The sequence below is a fragment of the Petromyzon marinus genome, chromosome 10, assembly GCF_048934315.1.
Source record: "Petromyzon marinus isolate PM22_M1 ecotype Great Lakes invasive population chromosome 10, UKy_Petmar_22M1.pri1.0, whole genome shotgun sequence".
Lineage (NCBI taxonomy): Eukaryota > Metazoa > Chordata > Hyperoartia > Petromyzontiformes > Petromyzontidae > Petromyzon > Petromyzon marinus.
Genome location: NC_133676.1, coordinates 7,487,535 through 7,515,457, shown reverse-complemented (window position 1 = coordinate 7,515,457; position 27,923 = coordinate 7,487,535). Strand labels below are relative to the sequence as shown.

Below are 27,923 nucleotides of genomic sequence, written 5' to 3'. Positions count from 1 at the left end.
ACTGACCACAGCGGCGAAGCATAGTCAAGTGACCCCTATTCCAGCAGAGGGTCAACAAAGGGCTGTACATTGTTTACAAATTACGGATGCATTTTATTTATTTATTTTTAACGTGAGTTTACGTTCTGGATTTAAAGCTTTCGTGACTACAAGGATCCATACTCTTTGGTTCTATTCGGTAAAGTCACGTAAAAAAACAACAAAAATAAAAAAAATTCACGACGTTCGGCCACAACACAAGTGGCCTTCATCAGGTGAAGGGACCGTGCTGTCATGAGGACAGCGTTGGAGTGAAAATTTCTCAAACACCCCCCCCTCAACACTCCAACGCTGTCCTCATGCCAGCACGGTCCCTTCACCTGATGAAGGCCACTTGTGTTGTGGCCGAAACGTCGTGAATTTTTTTATTTTTTGTTGTTTTTTACGTGACTTTACCGAATAGAACCAGAGTATGAGTTTACGTTATACATCGATAGCCGATAGAGGGCGCTGTTACACACAATGTTTTAATACAAACATCGATTCTTGAATCGCCTACGGGGGACTCGGAAACTTGGGAGCGCATCGAATCGAGAGGGCAGGGGCACCAATCTTGGGACTCCCCCAACGCCCACTGCTGAACACAGCCAAGGAGTGGGACGCGACCCGGAGATGGAGCGATGAAAAGCGTGGCTCCAGTGCACGGGCTGGATGGGATGGTTTTATTGTTACATCGCCGGCTCGCGGGAGATGTCGGCAGTGGATTGACCATGGCTGATGATGATGGTGACAGCCCCGGCGTGCGTGCGTAAAATTGAAAAATCCCCTTGCTGTTGCGGACTCCGCCAAACCAGCACCACCACCCTTTCCCCGCCTCCTTCATCCTCCTCCTCCCTCCATCCTCCATCCTCGTCCCTCCCTCCATCCTCCTCCCTCCATCCTCTCGGCAGCCGAGAGCCCCTCCCTCCATCCTCCTCCCTCCCTCCCATCCTCCTCCTCTCCATTCTCCTCCCTCCATCCTCCTCCATCCATCCTCCCTCCCTCCATCCTCTCGGCAGCCGAGAGCCCCTCCCTCCATCCTCCTCCTCTCCATCCTCCTCCCTCCATTCTCCTCCCTCCATCCTCCTCCATCCATCCTCCCTCCCTCCATCCTCTCGGCAGCCGAGAGCCCCTCCCTTTGCGAGTGACGCAAAAGCTTTGCGAGTCGGCCGGTGGGAGGGACCTGGGGGAGGGCGAGACGAGTGGGGGTGGTGGTGGTGGTGGGAAGAGTCGGGTGTTAGTGGAGGGTTCGGCCGCCGATCGTAGTGGTGCTCGCTGCTGCTGCTCATGATGATGATGACGGTGGTGGAGTCAGCGGTGATGGGCTGACGGCTGCCGGTTTGGTCTTAGTGGCGAGCCGCTCGGACGACCGGGAACTGAACGCAGGGATTCTCCTTGGGGTGAGTGGCGGTGCTCGTGGTGCAAGAGAGAGAGAATGTGAGTGTGTGTGTAACGTGTTTCAGATGGATGGTACGGTCCAAAAGAGAAAGCGAGGAGGGGAGAAAGAGAGCGAGAGAGGGAGAGGTGGGGTTTTGGGGGCAGGCAGGCTCCTTTGTCGCCCAGCCGGGCGCCCGTGTGCATGTTACACTCAGCCTGCCCCCCTATTTATGTGTGCATGTTACACTCAGCCTGCCTGCCTGCCCCCCTATTTATGTAAACCGCGCGTACGTGCGCGCGTGCGCTCGTGAGCGCACGCACGCGCGCACGCACGCGCATTGAGCGCCGCGGGATGAGAGTGCGAGGAGCGGGGCTGGCGCTGGGTCGGTAACGCGGACGAGGAGAGAGGAGGAGTTTAAAAAAAAGAGAGAGCGAGAGAGAGAGACATGGAGTAAGAAGAGAGGGGGTAGAGAGAGACGGGAGGGGGCAGAGAGGGGGGTAGAGAGAGAGACAGAGGGAGGGGGTAATGAGAGCAGTGCGAGAAATATTTTGTTAAATCTTTCATTTAAAAAGGGGGAGGGGGGTAGGTTACATAAAGCAAAGCATTAAAAAAAACGAAATGATGAACGAAGCAAAGTGCCGACTACACCGAGCATCTTGTTTCCTCTGATCGTAAAAAAAAGAGAGGAAGGAGGAGGCACGGAGGGGGGGAGCTTCAACAACGCGGCATATGCGGGAGGATGCACGGTGGTGCATCCGTGGGGTAGAGAGGAAAGCGGTCATATGATGTAGGGCTTCTCACGGATCAACACCCAGAGCTTGCTGCTGCTGTTGTTGTGTGATCAGGAAGGAAAACGAAGGCTGCTGCGGTCAGAAGGTGTTAATAAGACGAAGCGACAGTACGAATAATTAGCCAGGAGCTATTGTACATTTTGATACGATGCGTAAGCTGAACAATGTAGCCCGGTGTATATGTTGCGTAAGCTCGGGTGGCATTGTGTGGCTGTAGTCGTGTAGTCTGGGTTTTAGGGGTTTTGTTGTTGTAAAGGACGCACGGGCTGTGTGCTAGGCGTTTACGTCCTGCAGGTCAGTCGGCCGAAACGTCGATATCTAATTTTTTTTTTATCAGTGACCGTAACACACACAGAACAATCCAACCGTGTTATTATTGTATAATTCACATCGGATTACAGTCCAAGCAAGGTACTGGGGCGACTGACCTTCAACAACAAGCCTGAGGTTTGGATTTCATTGTGTACACGTACATTGATATGTGTTCCTGTTGCAATATCTGTAATGCGCTATCTATTGTTACTGAGAAGCTTGCACCTGCCTCTACGAGATGCATGTAATTCGCCGTTTGCATCAATTGGGAATGGACGCTAAGAGCAGAGAATGCCGCAGTCTTTATGCCCGGTTTACGACTGTTGCTGTTTTCATTCTGCGAATAAAACAAGCCTTTAAATACATTTGATATCCGCAGACCATGGTGGTGGAAGAGGGGAGAGGGGGACACACGGCTTTGACAAACGCCAGTCCCGTTTGACAGCATCTGTAAAATGTACATAAATGAAACGTAAATGTAGGGGATGACTCGTTTCTTTCCCAATCTCGCCTCGGTGTGGAGGAGCGGGATGCCCTCTTTCATTGCGAAATATGGCGCCCAGATTTCAATGCAGCCTCCCATTGAAAGTCACAGCGCCCGAAAGAAGACGACTACAATGAGCGTCATCTACCGGCGTTTGACACAAAAGATTAGCCCTGTATAAATACATAGGCAAACGCGGGGTGATGGCAATGCAAAAAAAAATGCGTTTACACCGTGGCGAATATTTTCGCACGAATGTTGCCAATTTCCTTTCATGGAAACGGGTGGTGTTACACGTAAGATGTGTTACATTGTGCAAGGGTGAAGGAAGGAGGCTGCTTGCAAATAATTATTTTATTTTTCACCTACATTTGAGTTTGTTTCTCTTTGGGAGGAGGATGCAATGGTGGACGTGGGATGATGATGATGAACGTGACAACCATGTGGTCTGCGTTCACGATATATACATGTGGTTTTACAGGCAGTATTTATATTCACTTTAGTTATTGTGTTGGCCGCTTAAGTACATTGCGCTATAAACCCAGCGACCTGACCCAAGTTCAATTCCTGGCCATGACTAACGTCAGTGGATAATTATATCAAAACCGGCCCTGGGCCTCCACCAAGTTGCACAAACCAGTGTGGTGAAGTATCGTCAAACTACGCTCAATAAACACCATGCCGTGGAAAGGCCTTTATTTATGGATCGACATACATTACAGTATTTAATAATGGAAGGAACAGTGAGTGACCTTTGCGGGCACCTACTTTACACTGCTATGCTAACGATTGGACCCTGCAAATTGTTGACCTGTTTGTCCATAGACATTGCAGAATAGCTGTGCCAAATCTTTATTACCGATTCCATTGGGATTTTATGCCAAACGTAATGAATAGCAGCAACAGGCCATGAACATCTTCTGGTCCTAACCCTGAGTGTGGCATTGCCGGGTGAGCTTATTAACGCTCTCCATTGCGTTTTCGTATTGTACCGCATTTTGTTCCACATGATATTGGACAACTTTGTATGTCATGCCGAACAACTCGCAGTACAACCCGAAAGCACATCGGTAGAGCTTTACAGGACAGTGCCTGAAGCCGACGCAAGTGCTCATTATAAACACGTATTTGCACCCACAGCCTGGACCATGATGAAGACTGTGGAGGCTGGTGGCAGCCGGGAGAGGACTCCACTGAGGAGCGCTTCCCCTCACCGCAACGCCTACCAGACCGAGTTCCAGGCCATCAAGCGCACCTTTGACCGCACGACCAGCCGTGATGGCAATGGCGGCGATGAGGCCGCGGGCCACCATGGGCCGGGCCAGCAGCATCGGGGCCGAAAATACGGGGCCCACGTCAGCCGCATCAAGAGCATGTTCCTGGCCATGCAGAGTGTGGACGGAGGCAGCCTGGATGGGGAGGGACCCCCTCCGCCAGGGTCAAGCGCCACGGCCCGCGGTGGCGATAGCGTCCCCGTCTCGGTGAAAGCCAAGGCCAGGGCCTTTATCGCACCGCCACCCTCCCCGACGAGGGCCTATGCGAGGGCGAGCGCGAGGGGCGGCGGTGAAGGTGGAGAGCGCGGAGGAGGCACGGAACGAGGAGTGCGAGGAGGCGGGGAACGAGGAGAGCGAGGAGGCGGAGAACGAGGAGAACGAGGAGAGCGAGGAGGCGGAGAACGAGGAGAGCGTGGAGGAGAACGAGGAGAGCGTGGAGGAGGAGGAGGAGAACGAGGAGAGCGTGGAGGAGGAGGCGTCGGAGAGCATGGAGGAGGTGGAGGAGGAGGTGAGGAGCGTGGGGACTCTCCGGGCAGGAGGGAGGGCCGTGTCAGGGAAAGGGTGAGTCGCATGAGTGGGAAGCCGGTGTCGCGCGAGGGCGGCGCGGCCAGCATCTCGGAGCGCATTACCGAGGCTCGCAAGATCTTCGACCGGACCCTGCAGCGGCAAGACACGGGGGCCACGGCAAGGTCGGCCCTCACCACCGCCGCCTTCCCATCCCCTCTCAAGGAGCGCAAGGGCTCCAAGGATAGCATCCTGTCGGACCTTCGGGGTGGCGGTGGCAGCTGTAAAGGCAGCACCGAATCGCTGGACAGCCTTCTCACCAGCCCCTGTGCCGATGCGGTGTCGCCCACCGTCAGCCAGCTGGCCGCCGTCTTCGAGCCAGGCAGCGTGGCGTTGGCCAAGCGGGAAGAGGAGGCTTCCAAACTCGTTGATGACAAGTCTGCTGCATCTGTCTTGGACGGCCTGCCGGAAAAGTTGCAGAACAGCGATGCTGGAGGTGGGCTCGCCAGTGACGAGATGGCTCCGAACGGGGTGCAGGTGCAGCTCGCATCGGAGCTTGTAAATAAAGTCGGGTCACCGTCAAAAAACGTGCAGATCAAGGTGGACTCTCCCAAACGTGCTCGGGTACTTGAGTCCATCAATGACAGCGGCTCTCATTCAGAAGAGGCGGAGAATTCAGTTCAGTGTGGCGTTCTGGCGCAGCCCATAATCGCAAACTGCACTGAGGCCGTGTGTGTGAACTCGGTGGACGAAGACGCTAAGGGAGACGCTGGTGATATGAAAACAGTGATTTTATTGGGGGGCGACCTGACGAGCGAGAGCAACATCGACGACGACGACGACGACGTCGTTCCGCCAGATTCTAAATTCTCGCCAGATGGCAAGGAGCCCCGCAACGCTGAGCCCGATGGTTCGCTACCGGCGGCGGCGGCCGCCACCGCCAAACGCGAGTCGGAGCCCAAAGTCATCGAGAACGAGACGTTCGTGGAGGACGGCGAGGAGGCTTTCCCCACCGGAGTCGATCGCGACGACGCCAATGACGACGACTTCACCATCGACGCGGACGACGATGATGACGACGACGACTTGCAGGACGCCGGCTATGAGGTGGACGCCTACTATTACATGGAGATGCCTGGCCTGTCCGACGAGGAGGAGGCGCCACTTGCAAGCAGGAAGATTCGCTTCAGCACCTCCCCCATTAAGGTATTTCATACACATTGAGCTGCAGGGGTCAAGGGGTGACGTCCCCGTTCATGGCGACTGCTAATTTTATCCAGCTGGTGGCAAACCCACGAAATGACTAAAGCCAGTGTGCCCCTTTTATGATATGAATTACATGTAATTGCGAGATGTCCTTTGTTTTAATTCAAAGCAGAGTGGTTGGATAATGCTGGACAATTACACATAAAAGCAGCTACACTGTATCCATGGGGTATTCAGTACTATCTGTGACTGCTTAAACCTTTAAATATGCTTATTTGGTTACGATAAGTCGGATATATCAATAAATATCTATATATTTATTTTACAGATACAATAAACTGCCAGTAATTAACGTTGAGCTTTTCCACATGTGTCTAAACCAACACTGGACCAGGAGAGAGGCGAGTAGCTGTCCTACAAGATTGGCTCAATGAGAGCATTAACATGATTTCCAACTTGCCTTAACTTGCCAAGAACAAAAACAAAAACAGGTTTTCACAAATCATTCTTTCACTTCCCACACTGGTGCTTTGTGCGGGAGCATGAGTAATAGTTTCCCATGTTCCTTTATTACACTTTTATTATTAGTAATGCTTACTTAGGGAACAAAACCATAGCAACAAATAACGAAAACTCTCCATGCAGAACTTGATTGCGTTCTTCATCCGATGGATCGGGTTTTAAGCCATGCAAGATTTGAACCTTAATCGGTGCAAGTGCAGAACTATGGGTGAGGTATCAGCGTTCGTTAGCTGTGCCTGGTGAGGATAAGAGTTAATCCTGCATCTGGTTTAAAAAAAATGTTGCATCCTTTCCCTTTGTGTTCCCCAAATACTGAACACCTTTTGCTGTCACACAACACATCCGTGTTTACCCCATCAGTGAACCATTACGGCATTATTAGACTCGCTCCTGTGAAAGACACTGCGTTCTTAATACGCCCTAAATTTAACTCGTTGGCATTTGTGCCTTTTAATTAGCATTTACTGTCTCGAAATCATCGCTCTTTCCGAGGTCACATGCTTCCCATGCCACGTGGTTGCTGTGTACCAGTTTTAAACTATTTCAACTATAAACTATTTTTTATTTTACCAGGTAAGGCCCACTGAGCTATATAGCTCTTTTTCAGCAGGGACCTGGCCACAAGTGAGAGCTCAACAAAGTGGCTTATCACGTGGAAATTTATAGCAGACAAAATACTCTAAACGCATGTTTATAAATGTGGGGAGCAGGCGTCAGGGTCTGAATCTAACCCACAACCTCCTGTACACCAGGCGAGGCAGTTAACATCTTGCCACCGTGGCATCTTGGGGAGGGAATCTCCACGCCTTGTAGTGAGCGTCTCTTTGCATTGGTGCAAGACAACTGAGTCATCAGTCGTGTGATTCGCTGTGCATGTGTACATGCACAGCCCTTTTGTCAATCTACTGTTGGACGAGGGCCTCTCCAGGGCCGTGCGGTTTGTGTGGGTTGTATGACCATATTTGATTCTCCACGCTGCTGGGTGTGGGTTGGTAAAGGCGGGGTGCTTAAATATGGAAGCATAGCAGCACGGTACAACAATTCATTTTGCTACAATGATAATAATAATAAAGCACCTTTCACCCGGAGATCACAAGGCACTGTAATGCCCTCTGCTGACAAAGCAGCCCACAGAAGCCTTCAACCACTTTTTTTCCATGCAAAGTGGTCACCCATCAAAGCACTATAAAACTATAAACAGTTTTACATTTTACTAGGTAAAGCCCACTGAGCTTTTTCAGAAGCGACCTGGCCACAAATGATAGCCCAATGAAGTGGCTCATCACGTGCTATATTTTATAGCAGCCACATACTCTCAACACATGTTGATCCTAAATATGGAGGGAAAAACCAGAGGACCTTGAGACAGAGAACAAACTCCAAATATATAGGCATCCGGGTCGAGATCGAACCCACGACCTCCTGTATACTAGGCGAGGTAGTTAACATCTCGCCACCATGGCATCAGGGCACTGTCCAGGCACAAGCCTGCTTCGCTTAAGAGATCTGGCAGCTCGGGTGCATTCCGAGTGATTTAGTCATAGGTAATTCACGGTACCTGCATATAAATCCTTGGGAGTGCGGACTAATGCATCTGGGTAGGCAGTTCCGGTGGTGACTTTCCAAGTTAAGTGGAGACTGCTGTCTGTGTATGATCATGGCAACCTGTGTTTCATTGGCTCGATCGAGATGTTCCAGCACAGGCGTTTGATGTGACCTCACATTTGTATTCGAGGCTTGAATGCACTTTTGCTATTTACCGCTCTTGTGTGTGGTATGCTATGCAAGTGCATTTGTCTAGGCTATGCACTGTATTTGTGTCCAGCTTTAGGGAACTCCGCAACCCGATTTCGATTATCAGTCACGGCTAACAGCGGTGACGAGTGATATATGAACCTGTCCTGGGCTACGCCACGCCCTCCCATAACCTCTACTCCCACCCACAATGATCAGATTAGAGAAATATGGGGACAAAACCTCAATGTCGAAAGGTTTTGGGGAAGCTTTCATCCAGTAGAGGATTGACAAATGGCTGTAAATCTCTTTTAAGGCAACCAACATTTTTGCCTGCATCCTTTACGCAGTGGCATTTCATCGTAGTATATCCAAGGTCATTGTATGCTGAACTTATTTCATCTTAATACATTTTGCAATGTGTCATACTTAGCCGTGGCTGCGTTCCCTGGATGCCAAGCGCTATACAAATATGTTCACGTTCTCTAAAGGGCGCGTAATGTGAAATATTTTGGCGGATCGCACGTGGTGGTCCGTGTTGGCTTCTCGACAAGTGAGCGGTCTTTCGTGTTGACACGCCACCCCCTCTCTCACGCTTCGTCGTCCTTCAGAGGTGTGTTTCAGCCACTGCCGTCGTGGTCTGCTTAGCACCACGGAATTTTCTCAGTTGTCGTAAGTTGCGAATACGGCACAACATCCCTTATCTGACCTGACGAAATAACTGCCTACAGACAACTGCAGTGTTTGTTCATTGTGTAACTATTAAGTTCTATAGGTGTTCACTTATCTGACTCTTTCACATATCCGCGTAGGCCTCAGTCCCCGGCGAGTCGGATATGCGGAATTTTGCCGTGCCGATGCGTTTTTTCCCCTCCATCTCTTTCGCACAGTTGTGCTCCCTATGGAGAGAGAGAGGGCGCTTATGATATTCCGCTTGTGTAAATTTAAGCTTGGGTGGTTCGTTTTTATGGATATTTTACCGTGCCACATCTGGAAGCCAAAGGGGAACGTTGCCATGTGCCCCAGGGAGCTTGCAAAGAGAACCACTATAAATAATTAAAACCTAAAACCGGCCTCGACCGAGTCTTACAGGCCATTCTCATGGTAGTGTCTTTAATTTTACTCGTGTGTTTTTAAGTGAGGCAGTGCTTATTGCAGGGAGAGGATGTAAAAAGATTACATCCAATGTAATTCGTATTCTGTAATCTCTTTTTATAGTGCATCTGTTGTTTTCATATATTTGCTGTGTGGTCTGCACTGCTCATTTAAGTATTACCACACAGATGACGTATGCAGTTAATTTACAGTACAATGGACCCTTGGTTCAAGGTGAATAGTCTTAAATTTTGTTTGGTCTTGTGATGCTGGCTTTGCCACCTCTGCCCATGTAGCTTAGGTGACTCCATCTCTCCTTTGGACATCTCCTTCTAACTATTCCCCATCCCGTCATGGATGGGTGTTCTGGGATAAACTCGATAAACCACGTATATATTAAAACAAATTACCCATGCTCGCTTCATTGGAAAACTTTACAATCATCTCTACACATGCACTTTATCTGCCAGCTTACAACAATATAATACTTTATGGACTGTAGGATTGCATTGGTTATCACGTTTTTCCAGAGGCACCCAACAATTATGAATAGCTTGGTTTCAAAAGGATACACATTTTATTAACATCCCATTGCCTGCACGCCCGATGCGGCTAAATTTGAACATTGGCCTAATCGTATCTAAATTAGTATTGATAGCCCAAGTCGCACGGTATCTCACACCAAATGGATTTCCTGACTATGAGGTCTAAGGTCCGTGTCAGAATGTGGTCGCATATCGTCACTTGGCAACGGTTTACAGACATTATAAATGCGTAGTGCGCTGTGCATCAAAACGACTATTTCCCAATGCAAGGTAGGCGTTGTTGATGCAAATGGAAACAGTCTATGATCCCAGACTAGATATTTCACTTGTCGGTACCACCTGAAGTGGGCATAACTTTAAGCAGCTCTAATTTTCCCGAACCTTCGATTAGCACAGTTGGCTATGTACGGTGCGAAAGAAGTTCAACATGCATACCATTTCTGAATGTGCTCAATAACAATAACTCGTGTCATGAACATTTGAAGTGGGTGGGTTGTCAAAAAATGCACTCGTTAGTTTAACACGTAGGCTTTTGCGACCAATATCATCCATAATACAGGTTTTTTTTTGGGTGAGATCGCATAAATATATAAACCACCAACCGACGCAGCCAATTAGTAAGGGTTGTCACGTAAACAGAACATGCCACAATGCGTTACTAGTACAGCACACCGGTGTGTTGGAGAGCAATGCCACACACCATCTTCTGTCAGGCTGTCACCAGGCTGTCTCCTGATGCAGCTAGTTGTAATTACTGGCGAAACGTTGGACTAAAAAATGCACTCGTATTGGCCGTATATAAAATAAAATCTGTGCTACAAAAGTTTTGCCAACTGGGGTGGCACTATTGTCTCTCTGGGCTGTGTGCACTCTTGTTATAGGGCATGAGCGCACGGTCTGAACGCAGAGCCCACTTGCCTTGTAGCAGCTCGCAGTGCACGATGTGTACTCTACGCATGGCCCATGCACACGTGGCCGTGCGTGCACACACGTGCTCATGCGGGTCTACACAACGCGAGTGCGTGTGCCGGTGGTCAGTGTGCGGTTTGTGTTACAATCGTTGCCTCATTTAGGTCGAGACCCCCTTGGGGGATGCAAAAAAAAAACAAGCATTTGTTTTACACTCGAGTTACATTTATTTACGCATTTGTGTACGCTTCATTGACGGGGCAGATTCCAGATAGGAGCAATTTCAAAGACAATTTGCTTGTGCTTAGAGCACTTTTAGCGGGCCTTCGTGACCGTCATTCACGAGCAATGACACTCCACTTAGCCGAGAACGTCTACGTGTAAATGCATGAAATTGTTTCCCAAACAGAACTCCGGCATTTAAAATTGAAAACACGTACACAATTGCTGTGCTTATAAATGACTTCAGTAAATTTTAATTGCAGCATGGGTATTTTATTTATTTCATGAAACAAGTTTTGAGTCAACATTGCATGTGCTGCGGCGAGCAAGTGACTGCTGGACAAGTGAATGTTATCTTTGTGTCAATTTGGGTATCATGTAGTATCCAGTTGGTGGATAAAAACAGCCTTCCCATGCTGTCACTACTACCACCTGTGGTGATGTCCATCTTTATTCTATTTCATCCCATGTGGAATTTTCTTTATTTTCCCCGAATGTCTTTACTTGGCTCCTCTTGTTTTGCAGGTGTTTTATTTGTCCATCAGGTGCGGTCCCCTCTATCATAGTTTCCTGCCTACATCCTCTTACTGTTTTTTTTTTTACACTGTGCTGTTGTATAAGTACAGGGTTGGTGTTCACAGTGTGAACTCCTGGCTTTGCCTGCAATTCTAAGCACATATATCCTTCCACCTTGGTGCGGTTCCGAGCTCGTTCTACGCCATCGGTCATGTTTTCTGATCCATGCATCATGGCTGGTACCACACATTGCTTAGTGACTTTTCTCATCAGACACATTAATAACACAAACTCAGGGCTCTTTGTCAAACCAGTGCTGGATGAATGTCTCCAAATGCCATTTTGTTTATCGGGATTTGACCATACTTCATGCTAGTCAGTGCAGGTTGGTAAGGGGGGCGGAGGGAATGATTCAGAACCGTTGTGGTATAATTTGCCACTGATGTTAGCTGTGGCTGGCGATTGAACGAATGTTGATGGGTTCATAAGGAAGATCACTAACCACTGCGCCACTGCTCCAGATACGTTGACATTTTGACAGTGGACTATTATAATTTGTAACAAGGTGGAATTTCTCCTTGCTGGTTATAGTAACACTTGTACTGCATTTTCACCCCCCCCCCCCCCCCCATTACTCTTCACGGCACACTTTGGCAAATTCCCAAAGTGTGCCGATAAGAGTAATGGGTTAGATCTGGTGTATGTACATGGTGAGACAGTACTGGCCTCCTTTACTGAACCAAGAGAACAAAATGTCGAAAAGCAACGTGGCTTTTGTAAGGCGGTCATTATTAATGCCATAGCTTGAGTGGGATCGGGGGCCCCAGTGCAAGGATGAAATTTGGGCCTCTGTCCACCTCCTCCCCTCTTCATAGTCCAGCGCCTGGGGCCGTACTGACCTGTGCGGCCCCTGGTGCAGTTGGACTTCCTCAAAACTCGACAGCCAATATATGCCACCGGTTGTTACGCCTTGATGCCGGTTTCCTGTGAGTGGCTCCTACGTATTTGGCTGTGCGCAGGTGAACAAAGGAATGCAGGGCATTGCTTTGGTATTGTTCAGTGTAAGAGGAAGGACTCGATGTTAAGTCAACAGGGACTGCTGAGACTGAACACTACGGTGTTGTTATTTTCAATCCACGCCCAGTACTGTATAACATAAAACAAAGTAAATACTGCAATGACCATTTATAGCATTTTGTCAATCAGCTTCTGGTTTGAAAGCCACCCTCCGCATGCTGTGTCAGTCACGGGAGTTATTTGACCCCCATACTTAACGTTGATAGGTGTGGGTAGCTGAAGGAGGTGGGGAGGGAGCCCAGCACTGGTTCAGATATCACTTCACCATTGATGTTAGCCATGGCCAGAAATTGAGCTCACGTCGCCAGTTTGATAGTGCAGGGTGCTAACCCACTCCACCACTGTGTTCGTATGGCTTATATGTACTCGTGTGTGCACAGTGCATGTACATTTGGTACAGTGTATGTTGTGTACATTATATGCATACAATAAAGTGCAGTAAACATTTCCTGTATTAATTGCCAAATAAAAATTCGGTACAGTCACAGTGGATACCCCGTCAATGAAGGAAATGATGTAAAACAGGGTTCTCATTGTGTTTATATATAAAGTTGTTGTTCCAGTTGCTCAATTCTTTACAGCCATGTTCATAAAATATGGGTCTTTTGCTGGTGCCCGCGTAAATATACAACAATTTTGATTTATATCACGCCTTAATTACAACAACACTTCATCATGCTATAAAATATATTCTAATCATCAGCCACAGTCAATCAACTGCTGGATGAATGCCTCCCGAGGCCACCACCATCTCTCCTGGTCCTGCGACGTAACAATCCGTCTAGCGTCTGTATACGAGGAGCCGATTTCGTCACTCCATCTCGGCAGTGGATGTCCTCACGGGGAGTCTTACCCTACTTTGGCTGCCCAGGAATCAATTCTACGTAAAATGCAAATGGTGTGCGGTATAATTCACGTGTTAAGTATGCAATGTGAAATGATATTTCCTTATCTGCTATTGACCTAACTTTGCAGATTTGTCTTAAAGTATGAAAGTAGATAAATCGCCAGTGGGTGAAGGTCTTCCCACGCCGTATCATACTTGACCATACTTCACCACGCTGGCCAGTGTGAGTTGCTGAAAGTGGTTGGGTCACCATGTTCGCTGACCACAGCAATCAACGCTCCACCCCAGCTTGACCTTATCGATAACGTTTTCATTTTCCAGCCATATGCATCGTCGTTATCATCATCTACTGTATTTCCAGCCTCTGGAGGCGGCTGGCTCTATGGCTTTTTGGCTGTGCATTATGAATTTTTGTCATATATATGCTGCTGCCTTGCTGCCCGTAACACTACTCTTCTTAAATCTTGACTTAAAGCTATCGTGACTGCAGGAATTAATGTAGGCAGGTGCTACGACGTTTCGATCACAACACAAGCGATCGTCATCAACCTGCAGTCACGAAAGCTTTAAGTCAAGATTTAACCGCCTCTACGGGGAGGGTTTCCACTTAACTATAAGATCTTTCCTGATGACGATCGCTAGTGTTGTAATCGAAACGTCGTAGTATCTGTCTACGTGACTTTACCGAAAGACCCAAAGAATATTAATTCCTCTTCTTTCCAATGCCACTCTCACATGTGCCTTTGGTCCATTTTTCTGTAGGCCTTCCCCACCCTCCACTTCCCTCTTATCATAGTGGCCAATGCCAATTGTCCATTCGTTGTTCACGTCTGCCTGCATCATTTGAGTGTTAATTTTTTCCTTCACATTTTCTAAAATGTCCTTTTCAATTATCAAGTAGGCTGCTCATTTGACTGAGGGCAGTGAAAATTGGAGGGGAAGTGGGGGGGGGGAGCTGGTTGTTGTCTTTGGGGTTGGGATTTGGAATCTGTGACGATCCTGCAGAATGGTTTGGTTGATGAGTCCGGCAGTGGGCACAGCTGGGCCCCAGAAACTGTGTTGTGTGTTTGAGCAGCTGTGATTGTCCCCCTTTTAACCCTTGTGTCCAGGCAGTCCCAATTAACTATATTGCCCGGCAGGGCTTGCAAATTTACTCGGTAAATACATTATGTATTAGCTCTCCACCTCTGTTGTAGCCGGGACACAATAAAAACTAATTTGAGATATAGCGTAATGAGTATAAAAAAGTACGTCGTGTAAAAAAAAAATACAAAGTCACCTGATGGAAATGAAGCAATATGCATGGCTGACAGACTTGAGAGTTAGACACCGCATCAATTACTGTAAATGATGAGAGGCTCATCAGACAAAGATGTACAGGAATGAGACATAACAGTGGAAAATACCGTACATGTAAACGCTGATTTATAGACAGAAAAAGATGCAATTGTGACCACAGGATCAGCTCTGCCATACAGAGCATGATTGGAAGGCTGATCCTTTTGTGCTTTCCGCTGTGTAGAAATCACCTTTTGTGTATGTTAGCCTCCTTTTCTTTCGTGTGTTTTTTTTTAGGGATCTAGGAATGGACTTTTTCCAGATAAATATTTTTCCTTGAAATTGTCAACATGTTTTAGATATGAGAAAAAGTATTACCCCCTTAATGTAATTTTCGCATTGGTGTGTGTGTGTTTTTTTAATGAGGCGCGATGTTCGTTATGCATTTCATCCGATGCCTGTAATGTGACGTGAGTTGAATTGACGGCCGGAGACACAATGGGGTCTGTGGGATAAATATTTCGTGCTCAGATGGCATTAGTTTTTTTTTTTTAAACAAGGGATGGGGCAACTTTTATGAACGGTGATTTGAATTCACATTCTTTTTTAATGTAATCGTTTTAACCTTGTACACCGTTTTTCGTGTTTATTATTTTCTCATGCAACTTTCACGACTGACTGTAATTTGTTGGGCTTTTTTACGGGCACACCGTGCGCTGGATTTCTCGTAGAGACCAATAATGACCCCCGTGACATCATTCCTAAAAGTAGGCCATGCACGTCAGAGAAATAACCCTTGAGTTTCTTACAAGATTTCAAACGACCTTTGGCGTGTAATTTGCACGAAGAAAAAAAATAACAACCGTGCTCGCTACAGTCAAGCTACGGTTATACAGTCCTTTATCTGGTGTTCGTGGGAAGTGATATGAAAGATGAGCAAGACCACACGTGCTTCACCACCCCCCCCCCCCGAGAAAAGCGGATCACAAGTCCATCAATAGCGCTGCCCTGTGAAAGCAGCAGAAGGATCTTTTCATCAATCTCTCTTGTCGTCTACACCACCCTCATTGTTTGTGCACTATATACATTATTAAAGTTGTTTCCTATTTATATACCGCGCCTGCGTCAACTCCCGTACGATTGCAGGGTCGCGTAATTTAAAAGCGGACCTTTTCCAATCCTGCAGCGTTTGCACACCGAGCGGGGTGGAAGCGATGGGGGTTGGTCGCCCAGCTGTTTGAATTCTGCTTTACCGCATTAATAAATGACGGCCCTAGGATAATCTGGGCAGTGCGGATGGCATGGGGCAATGCCATCTGTATAAAAGAGATACAATGAACAAGCAGTGCCTGACAGCCACTGCCAATGGACAACTCAAATCGTTTAATCGATAGCTTTACTTAGAAGCAAGCTGTAAATTGCAAGGCACATTGAGCGTATTGCTTTTCGTCCTTATACAAAGTAGACTAGCATACAGCGAGGGAAAAAAGTATTTGATCCCCTGCTGATTTTGTACGTTTGCCCACTGACAAAGAAATGATCGGTCTATAATTTTAATGGTAGGTTTATTTGAACAGTTAGAGACAATAACAACAAAAAAATCCTGAAAAACGCATATCAAAAATATTATAAGTTGATTTGCATTTTAATGAGGGAAATAAGTATTTGACCCCTCTGCAAAACATGACTTAGTACTTGGTGGCAAAACCCTTGTTGGCAATCACAGAGGTCAGACGTTTCTTGCAGTTGGCCACCAGGTTTGCATACATCTCTTGTAATAATAGGGAAAACCTCGACAAATGTAAAAATTAACTAAATATATGAAATGAATATTCCATATCGAATCACAAACGTCTTTGTAATGTACTACGTTGTTTTAATATTCCTTATAATAGAAGTAAACGACAACATTCGCTGATCAGAGTCAGTGCCTGCCTTAACAAAGTCCAATCACCAAATGCATACGCTCTACAATTCTAAAGAAGGTGCAGACTTCCACAGATATCCCGTTGACCACAATGCTACCCACTGGTTTGTCCTTGTTAAAGGGGATTTCGTTAACTTGACACACAGTTGCCTAGACACAATTATTTGTAGAGCAGTAACTAGATGAATAATGGGATGCACTTAGACATGCTCTTATATTATGATGGGCCATTCTTCTCAAAATGGTTAGCTATCTCATATTATTCCATTTGAACATAGCGCATATGTAACTGCAGTGACATGATGGTGGCGCTTACCACTGACTATGAACGTGCAGTTGTTTCCCTTAATTTGACACCACCTTTGGGAATAGGTTGCCCAGTGCCGAGCGACTTGATTCGCAGCTCTTTCCGGATGTACCCTTAACGTTGAATGCTCTGTTGCGTTATTTAAAAAAAAAATATATCAGTACTGTATCTCTACAGTGAATGTGCCGATGACCCTGTCACTCGGGATCCTCCCGATGTCGTGAAAAACATTTGGAAGCTCAAGAAGGTTTGTAGGCGGCTCCAAGGAAGGCAGAGCACTGTTGTACTGTGGGTACGCTGCAACATATATGCTCCCCATCTTCGTTAACCCACGCTGACCGGCATGTTGAAGTATTATCTAATAACTCCCACGAGCCACATGGTATGGGGAGACCCTCAACCGGCAGTGGCTTGACAAAAGGCTGTAGATATACGTGTACATTAGTAGATGTAAACGCAAGCACACGTGTGTTTATATAACTTGTGGCGTCGTGTTCATCGTGTGCGTACTTTATCACGTTTCATATAGTGAATGGGTGTTTTTAAAGAAAATATTAACACACAGTGGATGGGGAGTACGCCCACTTATCCTTTCTGCACAATAACACCGAGCAAATGCGTTCGGTCTATAAAGCGTCATCATGCACCGATACATCGACGGTGAAACGTGACTGGTGCATCAAAGTGGCTCTGTAACAAAGGGAGGCACTGTCACTGAATAATAACAGAGCGAACTCGGGGCTTGTTTGAGGTTGCACCATCTTGTCCCGTGGCCTGTCAAATCAGCACGCCGGGAAGTGAAATAAAAAAACAACACACAAACGCCTCGCACATGTGCACAGACGATGAAAAGCTGGGAAGGTGGGCAGAGGTTAGCAAACCAAAACTAGGGAATTAAATTGTTTAATCTGCAACTTTTAGAATTCAGCTCGAGTTCCATGGTTTTGGTGGTCATGGGTTGACAGGGGGGTGGGGTGGGGGGGGCTTCTTGTGCCTGTCCATCAGCTCTGCGTAGGAGGCATGTTTGTACATGGCCTGCGTGGGAAGGTCTGCCTTGAGCGAGCGATGAAAGAGTTTGGCAAATGCTGCCCCCCTCGCAGGGTGTGGTATTGGTGCCAGACACATAACGCAAAACCCCATCACGAAGAAGACGGAGAAGCCACTTACTTTGCCCGGGTGTGGATTCCAAAGAGGGGGCGGGGGGGGGGGGCATTTCCATGTGTTTGCACAGCAGGCAGTGGCTTGCTCGTGACTTGTAGTTTAACTTGGCACACTTACATGTAGATGTACAGGCGTTTGTCAATCCACCGCTGGATCAAGGCTTTCCCTGTGCCATGCAGTCAGTGAGGGTTGTGTTTGACCATACTTCAACACTGGTGAGCGTGGGCTTGGTGAAAGTGGAGGGGTGGGTACAAGAAGAACCTCTGCTGTGCACTACACCAGTTTTTTTGGCGCTTGGCAATCACCAATCCAGGCCAGCACCGTCCAGGCACAACTACATCATTATTCGGTGAAATTAATCTTATTTGATGCCACATTCATCCGTGATTCCTGTTATTTGCATACCCTTAAGTGATGCATGCAACTGCCTATTGTCCGTACGCTACAGTTCACCTTCTTACTGGAACATTTGCACCGACGAGTCTCCTAAAAATAAAAAAGGGACCAAGTTCTTCTTGTCCTATACTTCACATAGACTGAAGGAAGTGACCTGGAAGTAGAGGCAACTTCATCTCATTACCGAAAGAACCAAAGAAGATTAACCAAGACCTGACGCAAAAAAGACCCAGAGGTTGTGGAAAAGGCATCCTTTTATTACTCGCTTTACCACGTGGATAAAATAGCAATGTGCACGGATAAACATTGATCAGAGGATCCACCCATTGCGCAGTCCAGATCAAGTAGATTAAGAGGCACTTTATTGTATTGCGATGTGTTTTTTTTTTTTACAAAGGTAGTCCTTTTTTAAATTTAGAATCGTGTTGGATTGTGAAACCCATGAGGTTGATTCTGAGAAAAGCAATGAAATTGTTTTGTAATGAGACATGTTTAGACAGGTAATCCTGAAACTTGTACAGTGTTTATTGTTGCACGTGAATCGGCTGCGTTGGTTACGGAATGTTCTTTTTGAGTGCGTAACAATGACTGACGTTTTGGAGCGGTGGTCCATTAGTTAACACGCTGCGCTGTGAACTCGGCGAACGGAGTTCAATTCCCAGAGGTGGCTAACATCAGCTGGGAGGGCGGGTATAGATTTGTCCTATACTGTCTGAGGTGGTCCTGCCCTCTCCCCACTGACCAGCATTGTAAAATACGGTCAGAAAATGTCCCCATGCCTGACACGGCATGGAGAGGCCTTCATCCATTGGTGGGGTGGAGAATAGCTGGATTACGTTACTTCATTAACAGTTAGCCACCAAACGTGAGCCCGCCCAAGAATACCGTCCACAAATCTATACCCGTGCTCCCACCCCCTCTCTCGCTCACGCCCACACCCCCCTGCAAACGTTTCACAAGTTCAAACACACATCGGAAGCTTCATTAAAGCTAGGGCACAGGTGTGGTGCGCATTAAACGTGCCCCATTGTGAAGATGGCCATTGTACGTCACAATGCTGGGCTGCGGTTTCTCTCTTTTTTTCTTGAATGAGTGGATGGTGATAGAAGCTTGCTTACTTCCTCTGCCAATTTATATTCGGGTTGTTGTTTGTACACGAGTAGTGTTTGTGTAATGTTTCGCAGCTAGTTTATTTTATTTTTAGGTCTTCCGCCGCCACTATATTCGAAATGTGTTGTTGGCATCACGTCATGAGGCTAGTAATCCATAAGGGCAAATCACCACTATATAGTATAATTCTCCTTTCAAATGTGTATTTAACACTATATGTATGCAGGACTATGGAACGTTATACCTATTGTTGCCATTCCAGTTACATAATTAGTCATTTCACCCTATGGCCAGGCCGCACGTACCAACGAGAGCACTTTCTCTCGGTTGGGAGTGACATTTAATACAAATGACTGTGAGCAGGGGTGTTTAAAGATTAATTACGCTCGGCGACATGATGACATGGCATTTAACAAAAATCATGTGAATGCAAAAGTGTCCCTGAATGTTTAACTATACCCTTTCCCTGATGAAGCCCCTCAACGCATTTAAATGTATAAAGCAATTTTTTAAACATATTTATACAGCCAATTTTTATCTCGATTACTCACGGGGGAATCATGCCATGAGACAATCCACTCCGATCTCTTGCGGGGGGAGGATAACTTGTCTTCAAGCACGCAAGCAGCTATCACGGAGCTAACTCCGAGGTCTCATCCAGTGACCGCTGGTCCACACAGTAGAGGGCAGCACTTCCCCACCTGCTCTGCATAAGAGAATAATGTTTGTCGCATTGCAGTCAAATTTTAGTTTTTTCATTCCCAGAGCTGGGATTTAGCCAAATTAATTGGAAAAAAAACATAAGCAATTGTTGTTTAGAACCCGTCATGTGAGCGGGCTGACACCATGAACGTATTTCACTTGACAACTCGATTTCCTTACAGGCGGTCACCTGGATGTGAACCAAGGTTCTCAGTGGTGCCAGTTCAGAGCTCTGTTCCTTTGAGTCACCCAGCCACATCCATAATAGCATTTTTTTGCACCATGCTCATATATGGAATGTACACAGCACACAATGGTGTTGCTGTTCCCCACATCTCAGAAATGAATGGACATTTTGCCATTCCATGTGAGTGTTCCACGCCATACAATACATTGCATATTTCTGGTTCTGGCGATACAGTGTTTAGTACATTATAGGGCAATAGATAGAAATATTTTTACTTGCAAATTTTATTATTAATTATTAACAAGGGCTGACATCGTCACTCATTGCTTGCATAAGCAGTGACAATATGCTCCGCCGCACTAACCTCTCTATCCTAAAATGTTTCTCCACTATGGAGTGTGCTTGCATTTAATTTTCCAAAAAGCCAAGTCGTCTCTCCCTTGGGGGAATGCCTCAATTCGTGGCCATTTTGCTGACATTTAAACAACACACACAGTGATCGTATCTGGAGAGTAGCGTCACGGGATATTTCACACTGGCAAGGTAGTGGACACCGTGTCTTGAAGGATTATGTGTTCTTTTTGTATTATTCCCAGTGATACAATGCAAGGTTAACCGAAGCTTTAGACTGAAGAAAGTGAAGTAATTTCCTGTTAGATACCCATGCGGTTTTCTCAGGTTGGTCAGAATGCCACTTTATTTATTGCTTGAGTATGTGAATTCTTACATTTTTCTTCCGTACTACAAGCTACACATTTTGTTATGCAGACACAAGGGTTTGGGATTTAATAAGGATTTAATAGTATCTGCAAGACTTCCTAACATTTGAGTCTGTGTGCGACATCACAGTGAAAGCATTTGCAGGCCCCAATCCATTATTGTAAGAGTGAACGAGCCATTTGAGTTTTCATTGATTCCTACTGAGATCACGGATTATGATGATTGGTTCGGCTTAATTTGACTTGACAGAATGTAAATAGAAGAATGCCGGTGGAGTGCCCAAGTGATGGAGTAACAGCAGCTTCTAGTGCGGCACCGTGGTGGCGAGATGTTAACTACCTCGCCTGGTATACAGGAGCTCGTGGGTACAATCCCAACCCTGACGCCTGTATATTTAGAGTTTGCATGTCTCCCCGTGATCGTGTAGATTTTTCTCCAGGTCCTTTGGGTTTTCCCTCCACATTTAGAAACATGCTTTTATGGTATTTGGCTGCTATACATTTCCACATGATAAGCCACTTAGTTGGGCTTTAATTTGTGGCCAAGTCGCTTCTGAAAAATAGCCATCAAGCTCAGTGGGGTCTTACCTGGTTAAATAACAAATATTTTAAATAGTTCAGTTTTTAGAGTGAAATTGAAATGACTTGGCAGTTTCTGCGAAGATGAGTTCACAAATTAGGCAAAAACTCGCAGCCACAATTTCTAAATCATTGTAATAATAAATATGGGGGTGTTATTTTGAAAGTCATTCTACAGATGTTCACAAAATATTGCTTACTTATGGGAAAAAAGTCAATAGGTCTGATCTGTATATGAAACCGTGAATGCACCATCACTGTCCTAATGTGGATGGAAAAGTCAGTTTGTCCGAGTATGTTTGACACCATGGTATTTTATGAGCATTTTTCCCTTGTCAAAAAAGCTAGACCGAGTTTTTTAGTAACTGAATTACAGTCCTAATCGGTTGACATACCGTTCCCAAGTAATATTCCACTTTTTAATTATGTACCAACGTCCATTCATTTTATAACGTTTGAATAACGCGTCGTGTCTTAACTGGCCGTTTGTTATTGTACGCGCTAAACACGCATCGTTATGGTGCAAGTTTTGACCAACTGTAACCGCATGGCACAAGGAAGTGGCGTGATAATGCCATTCGGCTGTTATATATATTTGGTGGAAGAAAAAAAATCCTCATCCGTCCTTTTTTTTTCAGCCGATTCCACTTCGTGGCCTTTATTATTCGGGAAGCAGTTGCCGGCTGGGGTGCAGATTATATGAGTCGCTGAGTGCGGCGGACGTGCGGCTGTGGCCCTGGCTGAAAGCGGAAATCAGGCGCTGCATCGATGGTGCTACTGCGTCGCGCTGTGACCTGCGCTGCTGCTGCTGCATGGGGATGCCGCCCTCGCCACGGCTATTCATTAGTCCTTGCACGTCCCACCAAGCGCAGCAAATCCGACAGTGTTCCTTTCTGCCAGTGGCCACCCCCCCCCCCCTCTTCACTCCCCCCCCTCCTCTCTTGGGCTCTTGGCATTTGTGGTGTCGTGTAAATTTAGCATCGGTGTCTGCGGGGAGCAGAGGAAGAGTTGACGCCTCTGTTTCTTGGCCTATTTAGTCTCAACATCAGATGTGAATATTATGCAAATTATCATTCCCGGTGGAATTTTGGTTTTACGGATTTACCTTGCAAAAGAGACAGTAATGTGAGCCATTGGGCTCTTACCTTTACCTGCAAAAAAGCTAATGACAATTAAAGTAAATCCTAAGTGCAACATCCAAATGTTTTGTTAATTTTCAGTAGCTAATATGCCGGGTGAGCATAGTGGCACAGTGGTTAGCAGACCCTGTGACTGTAGTTACATTTCCCGGCCACGATTAATGTCACTGACGAGTGATATCTCCTGTGGCCCTGGCGCCTGTCTTCACCATAATGACCAGCATGATGCAGTCCAGTCGGACAAACCCCACGTCTGTGAATGGTTAATATTAATGTTGTTATTAACAATATGACACTGTACTTAGATGTAACTGTATGCTTACCGCTCCGAACGCACACACGAATAAACATCCTGTGTTCACACTCTATATATACATAGGCACTGCAACACTTTATAAGGTACGCATAATGGGCAGAATTGATTGCCCTGGTTTATTTGAGCGCAAGGAATTAGAATCAATGTTGTCTGGTAACACAATCTATTCTATTTTTTTTTATATATATACAAAGTGTGTTCCAGAACGTTTCTGGCCCTTTAATGCAATCATGTTGATTTGAGTTGACGTTCATTGGTGTAAACGATCCTGCATCACGATTACACGTGGGGTATGTTTTTTAGCCCTTGCCATTGGCATTTTGGAAGGCCTCCTTTCTACTTGTGCCATGCATCTGGGGCTTATTTTGTCTAAGGAATAAAGCCGCTCTTCACAGTAATATTCCAAAGATCCAGGCCTTCATGCACTTACAGATGTGAATGGCATTCTTACAGCACTGCATCACAATGCCAGCCTTTATTACCAGCAGGCACCCGTCTCCGTTTGGGGGGGGAAGAGGGGTGGCACGGGAGGGGGGGATACTCTTATGACAGATTGTCAGTGCCCATTTGTAGAGAAGCACTGTACCCCGCGTGGGATGCTCGCAATGCGGCTGCTAATTTTGGGGAGTTCTGCTGAAACCCTCCTGGGAAAGAAAGCAGAATCCTTCGTCGCCGCCGATGGCCCAGTAACCGCGTGAATATAGACCTCCGCCGTCGACGCTTCTTTTCCAGTGTGCCCGTTTCATTTTGGTTCCCTTTCTGGGTGCCGTTGCATGGCAAATCCTAGTTGGCCGATTGGTCAACGGCAAGTCAAAGGTGATTGGTCGGTGGTGAAAAAAATACCGCTGCATCTGTGTGTGTTTGTAAATAATTGCCCCCTGTGATGCTTCTCACTATGGGGCTCCTGAAAACATCCTTGACCCCATATTGCTAGTCAAGGTATACCCCATTCGTACGTTGTTTGTATGTTGAATTTTTTTCGCACCGTACATAGCCAACCGTGCTGATTGGAGGTGCGGCGGAAGGACAACAAACACAAACAAAAGGAGAATCCTTCTTACGTTGACTGCACATGACACTGCTAAGCATGCCCAGGGCTTAATTTCAGCTGGGTCTGTTCATGTTGGCAACTTGGAAAAAATATTTTTGCACCTCTGATTAGAATGGTTGGCTACATACGGTGCAAAAGAAGTGTAACATACATGCAACATCCCGTATGGCTCTTGCGCTGGCTCCGAGTTCGGCGCCTTCTCCAGTGTATCAGCAACTCAGGAAATATCCTGAGATATTAAGCCCTGCCTGAGCATGTCTACCCGTTAGGACAGCGTGAAAACCCCGTACTAGATCAGCAGGGTGAACGCGGTCTTGAGATGGGAAGTCTGGTTGTGAGCTCTTTGCAGGGCTCATAGTAGGTGTGGCGCCTTCACATCATATGTTCCACGAGCACTAAGCCGAGGAGAAGGCGTGCTTCACGTGTGTGAGACTGGGCCCAGACAGGGCTTGTTAAACGTCAACGTAAACACGCACGTGTGCCGTTTTTTTTTTAAGCCGTTTCACATATGGACAGAATGACATTTCAATGTGGTAATGATTCTAAATTTGTTATCAGCATGCCAGGTATTTCCTTGGAGCAGTTGAGTCTCGGGAGAGAACTTTATAGTCGGGTGCAACAAGGCTTCAGACTCTGCAAGCATTCATTAAAAAAAACTGTCGGTATTTCTTTGTAATTCTGTGCATTTGGCCTGGACTTCGGCACACAATATCCTACACTTTTCACAAGATTAAAAAAATATTACGTTTATATAAAAAAATATAAGTGTTAATTACATGACTTAGTTCTTAGAGTTCACTATCAAGGAGATGAGGTTCAGTTGTTTGAAAATGTGTCTATTTTACAAAGAGGAGAAACAATTGCTGTGAGTAATCCTACCGCGTAAGTTTTCACGATTGTGTTGCATAGCTCTCCGATGTGTTTTCAGGTTGTGCACCGTGCATTGTTTGGCATGGAGTTGCAACTTAGAAGCTCCCAGCAAATCGAGCAAAACGTCAGGCATCATGCCAAACAAACACTTGCTACAACCCAAAAACACACCGGAGTATGTGCAGTTTATTCAAAGCCGTGCGCGGACATGTATAGGTGCTCGTTAAAAGCACTTGCCCCAACAGTCTGTTTTGGCTATACGGGGGATCGTTGTCTGTTATATGCATGCTGACCTTCTTTCGCATCGTATGTAGCCAACCGTGCTAATTGGAGTTGCGGGGGAAAGGACAACAAACTGAACGCAAAAAAGCAGTTCTTAAGAAATCAAATATTATAACATGAATAACAAATCTATAATTCAGGAGTGTCATCGATACCTTGATGGATAAGTACGCTTTTGTTTCACTCGCCGTGGGTTTCTGTCGTGTTTCCAAAAAAAAATATATATATAAACCCCCGAGGCGTCACGTTTAGTTTCGATCTCTGATGCTGAAACTTGGCGCTGCCTCCCCGTGCCCCCCCAGGTGTTCAGCACCTTCTCCAACGAGGAGTACGACCGGCGCAACGAGGACGTCGACCCCGTGGCGGCGTCGGCCGAGTACGAGCTGGAGAAGCGCGTGGAGCGCATGGACCTCTTCGAGGTGGAAATGGAGAAAGGTGCCTCGTCGCACCTCGTCTTGAAAGAACAGCGTCGTCATTCGTCATCGTCGTCGTCATCGTCATCATCATCCTTCCGTCGCTGGCATTATCGTCGCCATGGGTCACCATTGTCGCTGTCATTTCTACCAAAACGTCGACATCATGAACATCAGCATCCTCGTACTCTTTGGTTCTTTCGGTAAAGTCACGTAGGTAGAAATAGAATAAAAATGAAGTTTTATCAATTGCCTTCGTTATTGCTATTGTCACCATCATCTTCACCAATGTCAACATAATCACGATCACCATCATCTCGCATCGTTGCCATCATCAATCATCATTATTAAATTCAACACTAAAAAAATCGAAATTGTAAGTGATGCTCTCAGTGATTCTAAATGCCCATATTCATGCATGAATGGCAACAGTTTACTGTGATTCTTAATTTAACAATTAACCCTGGTATATACTGTACAATTAAAAGTTCACCATCTATCACGACCTTTCAACTTGGGCATTCATGTGGAGAATTGTAATGTGAGCTGCCAGTCATTCGTATTGTTAAAATATATTGTGTCATTCCATTCTAATTATGGGTCATTACATTATGAACGATGTCTTCTCAATTAAATAAAAATTATGTTTTGCACAGAATTCTCAAGCTCCCGTCCATAACCACTGCATTCAGCTTCAGTATCCGTGTGCCCTTTCTCATACTTTATGGTTAGCTATTTCTGAAAACACATCACAATTCTTGCCCACAATTCTTGCACAGAATTGTCAGCCTGAATACTGGGGGATGAGCAACGGGGCCAGTGAAAGGAGGGGGGAGAGGAGAGGTGGTTAGCGATCAAGAGGCACAGCTTGGTGTGAGGTTTGAGAGGCACTGAACACATTGTGGCTGCATCTCCCACTGTCTGCTGCAGACTTGTCGTTGCTTTTATCATTTGTACTCTCGCACGGCATGCTTGGCCTTACATTGAGAGAAAGAGGAGCACGTGCATTCGAGAGTGTACGCAGGTAAATTGCTGAAACTGTGCAGAAAGCCAAATGGGCTTGGGCAGACCACGTTCAAGAAGGGAATGATGGCAGATGGTCAAGAATAGCGACGTTTCATTCCTTGGCAACCAAGGAATGAAACGTGGAGATGGAGCAATGAAATCAGCTCATGTGTAAGTGCTAAGTGGATTATTTCATCGCAGGATCGTGGCTGCTTGAGACGGCCCTAAAACTACCTTTGGCCGAGCAGTCAAGGGAATGAGCATGAACCGTATCAGAGTTGAAGAAATGCTTCCACTTGCCCGACCGGTGGAACCGGCCTTCCTTTTGTTGGGTGTCCGTGTTGTGTAGGTTTTGCAAGATGCATGCAAGCTGATGAATCATTAATCGGAGCCTAGAGGCCACGCCTAACAATTATCGCCTGTGAATCCTAGCATGGCTGCTAAGTCATTAACAGTGGAACACTTTTTGACGGCAAACTTCAAAATTAAAACCCGCTTTCACTCCCCAATGTCATTGATCAGGAAGAATGAGGCCCTGTGACTTGTTGATTGTAACACCCTTGATTGGAGGGATACTATTAGAACTAAGGTAAACCAATTACCGGTAGTTAAGTATTCGATTACTCTACTGATTGTTGTTTGGATTACTCAAATGGTCGAATAGCACGAAATTAGTTTTAAAAAGTCTCATCGCTGTTCCCACGTGTGCCTGTAGACTGGAGGTGATTGGATGGGCTTGGTGACATCATCGGCATCATCAGCCACTACCCTTAAAAGGGAGCCCTAGTAATCAACCGGAAAAAAGTAGCCATTTACAATGTTTCGTCAATTAATTGATTAATAGTCTCCGCTCTAGACAAAATAACTTAAGGTATTCTATACAAATGACCCGTTGTCACAGCTGTGACATTGCTCACGGCGCAAGCAACTCGTCGCTTGGCAGTGATAGACTGACGCGCCGGTTCTCATTGAGTGCCTCCGGAGACCTTCGCCCTGAGCATCGTGCATCAGTGAGGGGGAAAGAGCATCACGGAGAGAAAGCACCGC

General features: G+C 46.4%; 1 protein-coding gene across 3 annotated transcripts in view; it reads left to right on the top strand.

Moving 5' to 3' along the window:
- Nucleotides 1-1,220: 1,220 nt before the first annotated feature.
- The window catches only part of LOC116941008 (neurabin-2), a 41,499-nt gene continuing 14,796 nt past the window's right edge, over nt 1,221-27,923 (top strand). The window contains exons 1-3 of one of the 3 annotated variants that reach the window (XM_032951541.2): nt 1,221-1,418; nt 4,124-5,967; nt 25,761-25,893. In XM_032951541.2, coding sequence (XP_032807432.2) covers nt 4,132-5,967; nt 25,761-25,893 — 1,969 coding nt within the window. In that variant the 5' untranslated portion in view covers nt 1,221-1,418; nt 4,124-4,131. Of the gene's footprint in view, nt 1,419-1,961; nt 2,635-4,123; nt 5,968-25,760; nt 25,894-27,923 lie in introns of those variants that run through there. The other 2 variants (XM_032951543.2, XM_032951542.2) reach the window with 2 other exon arrangements.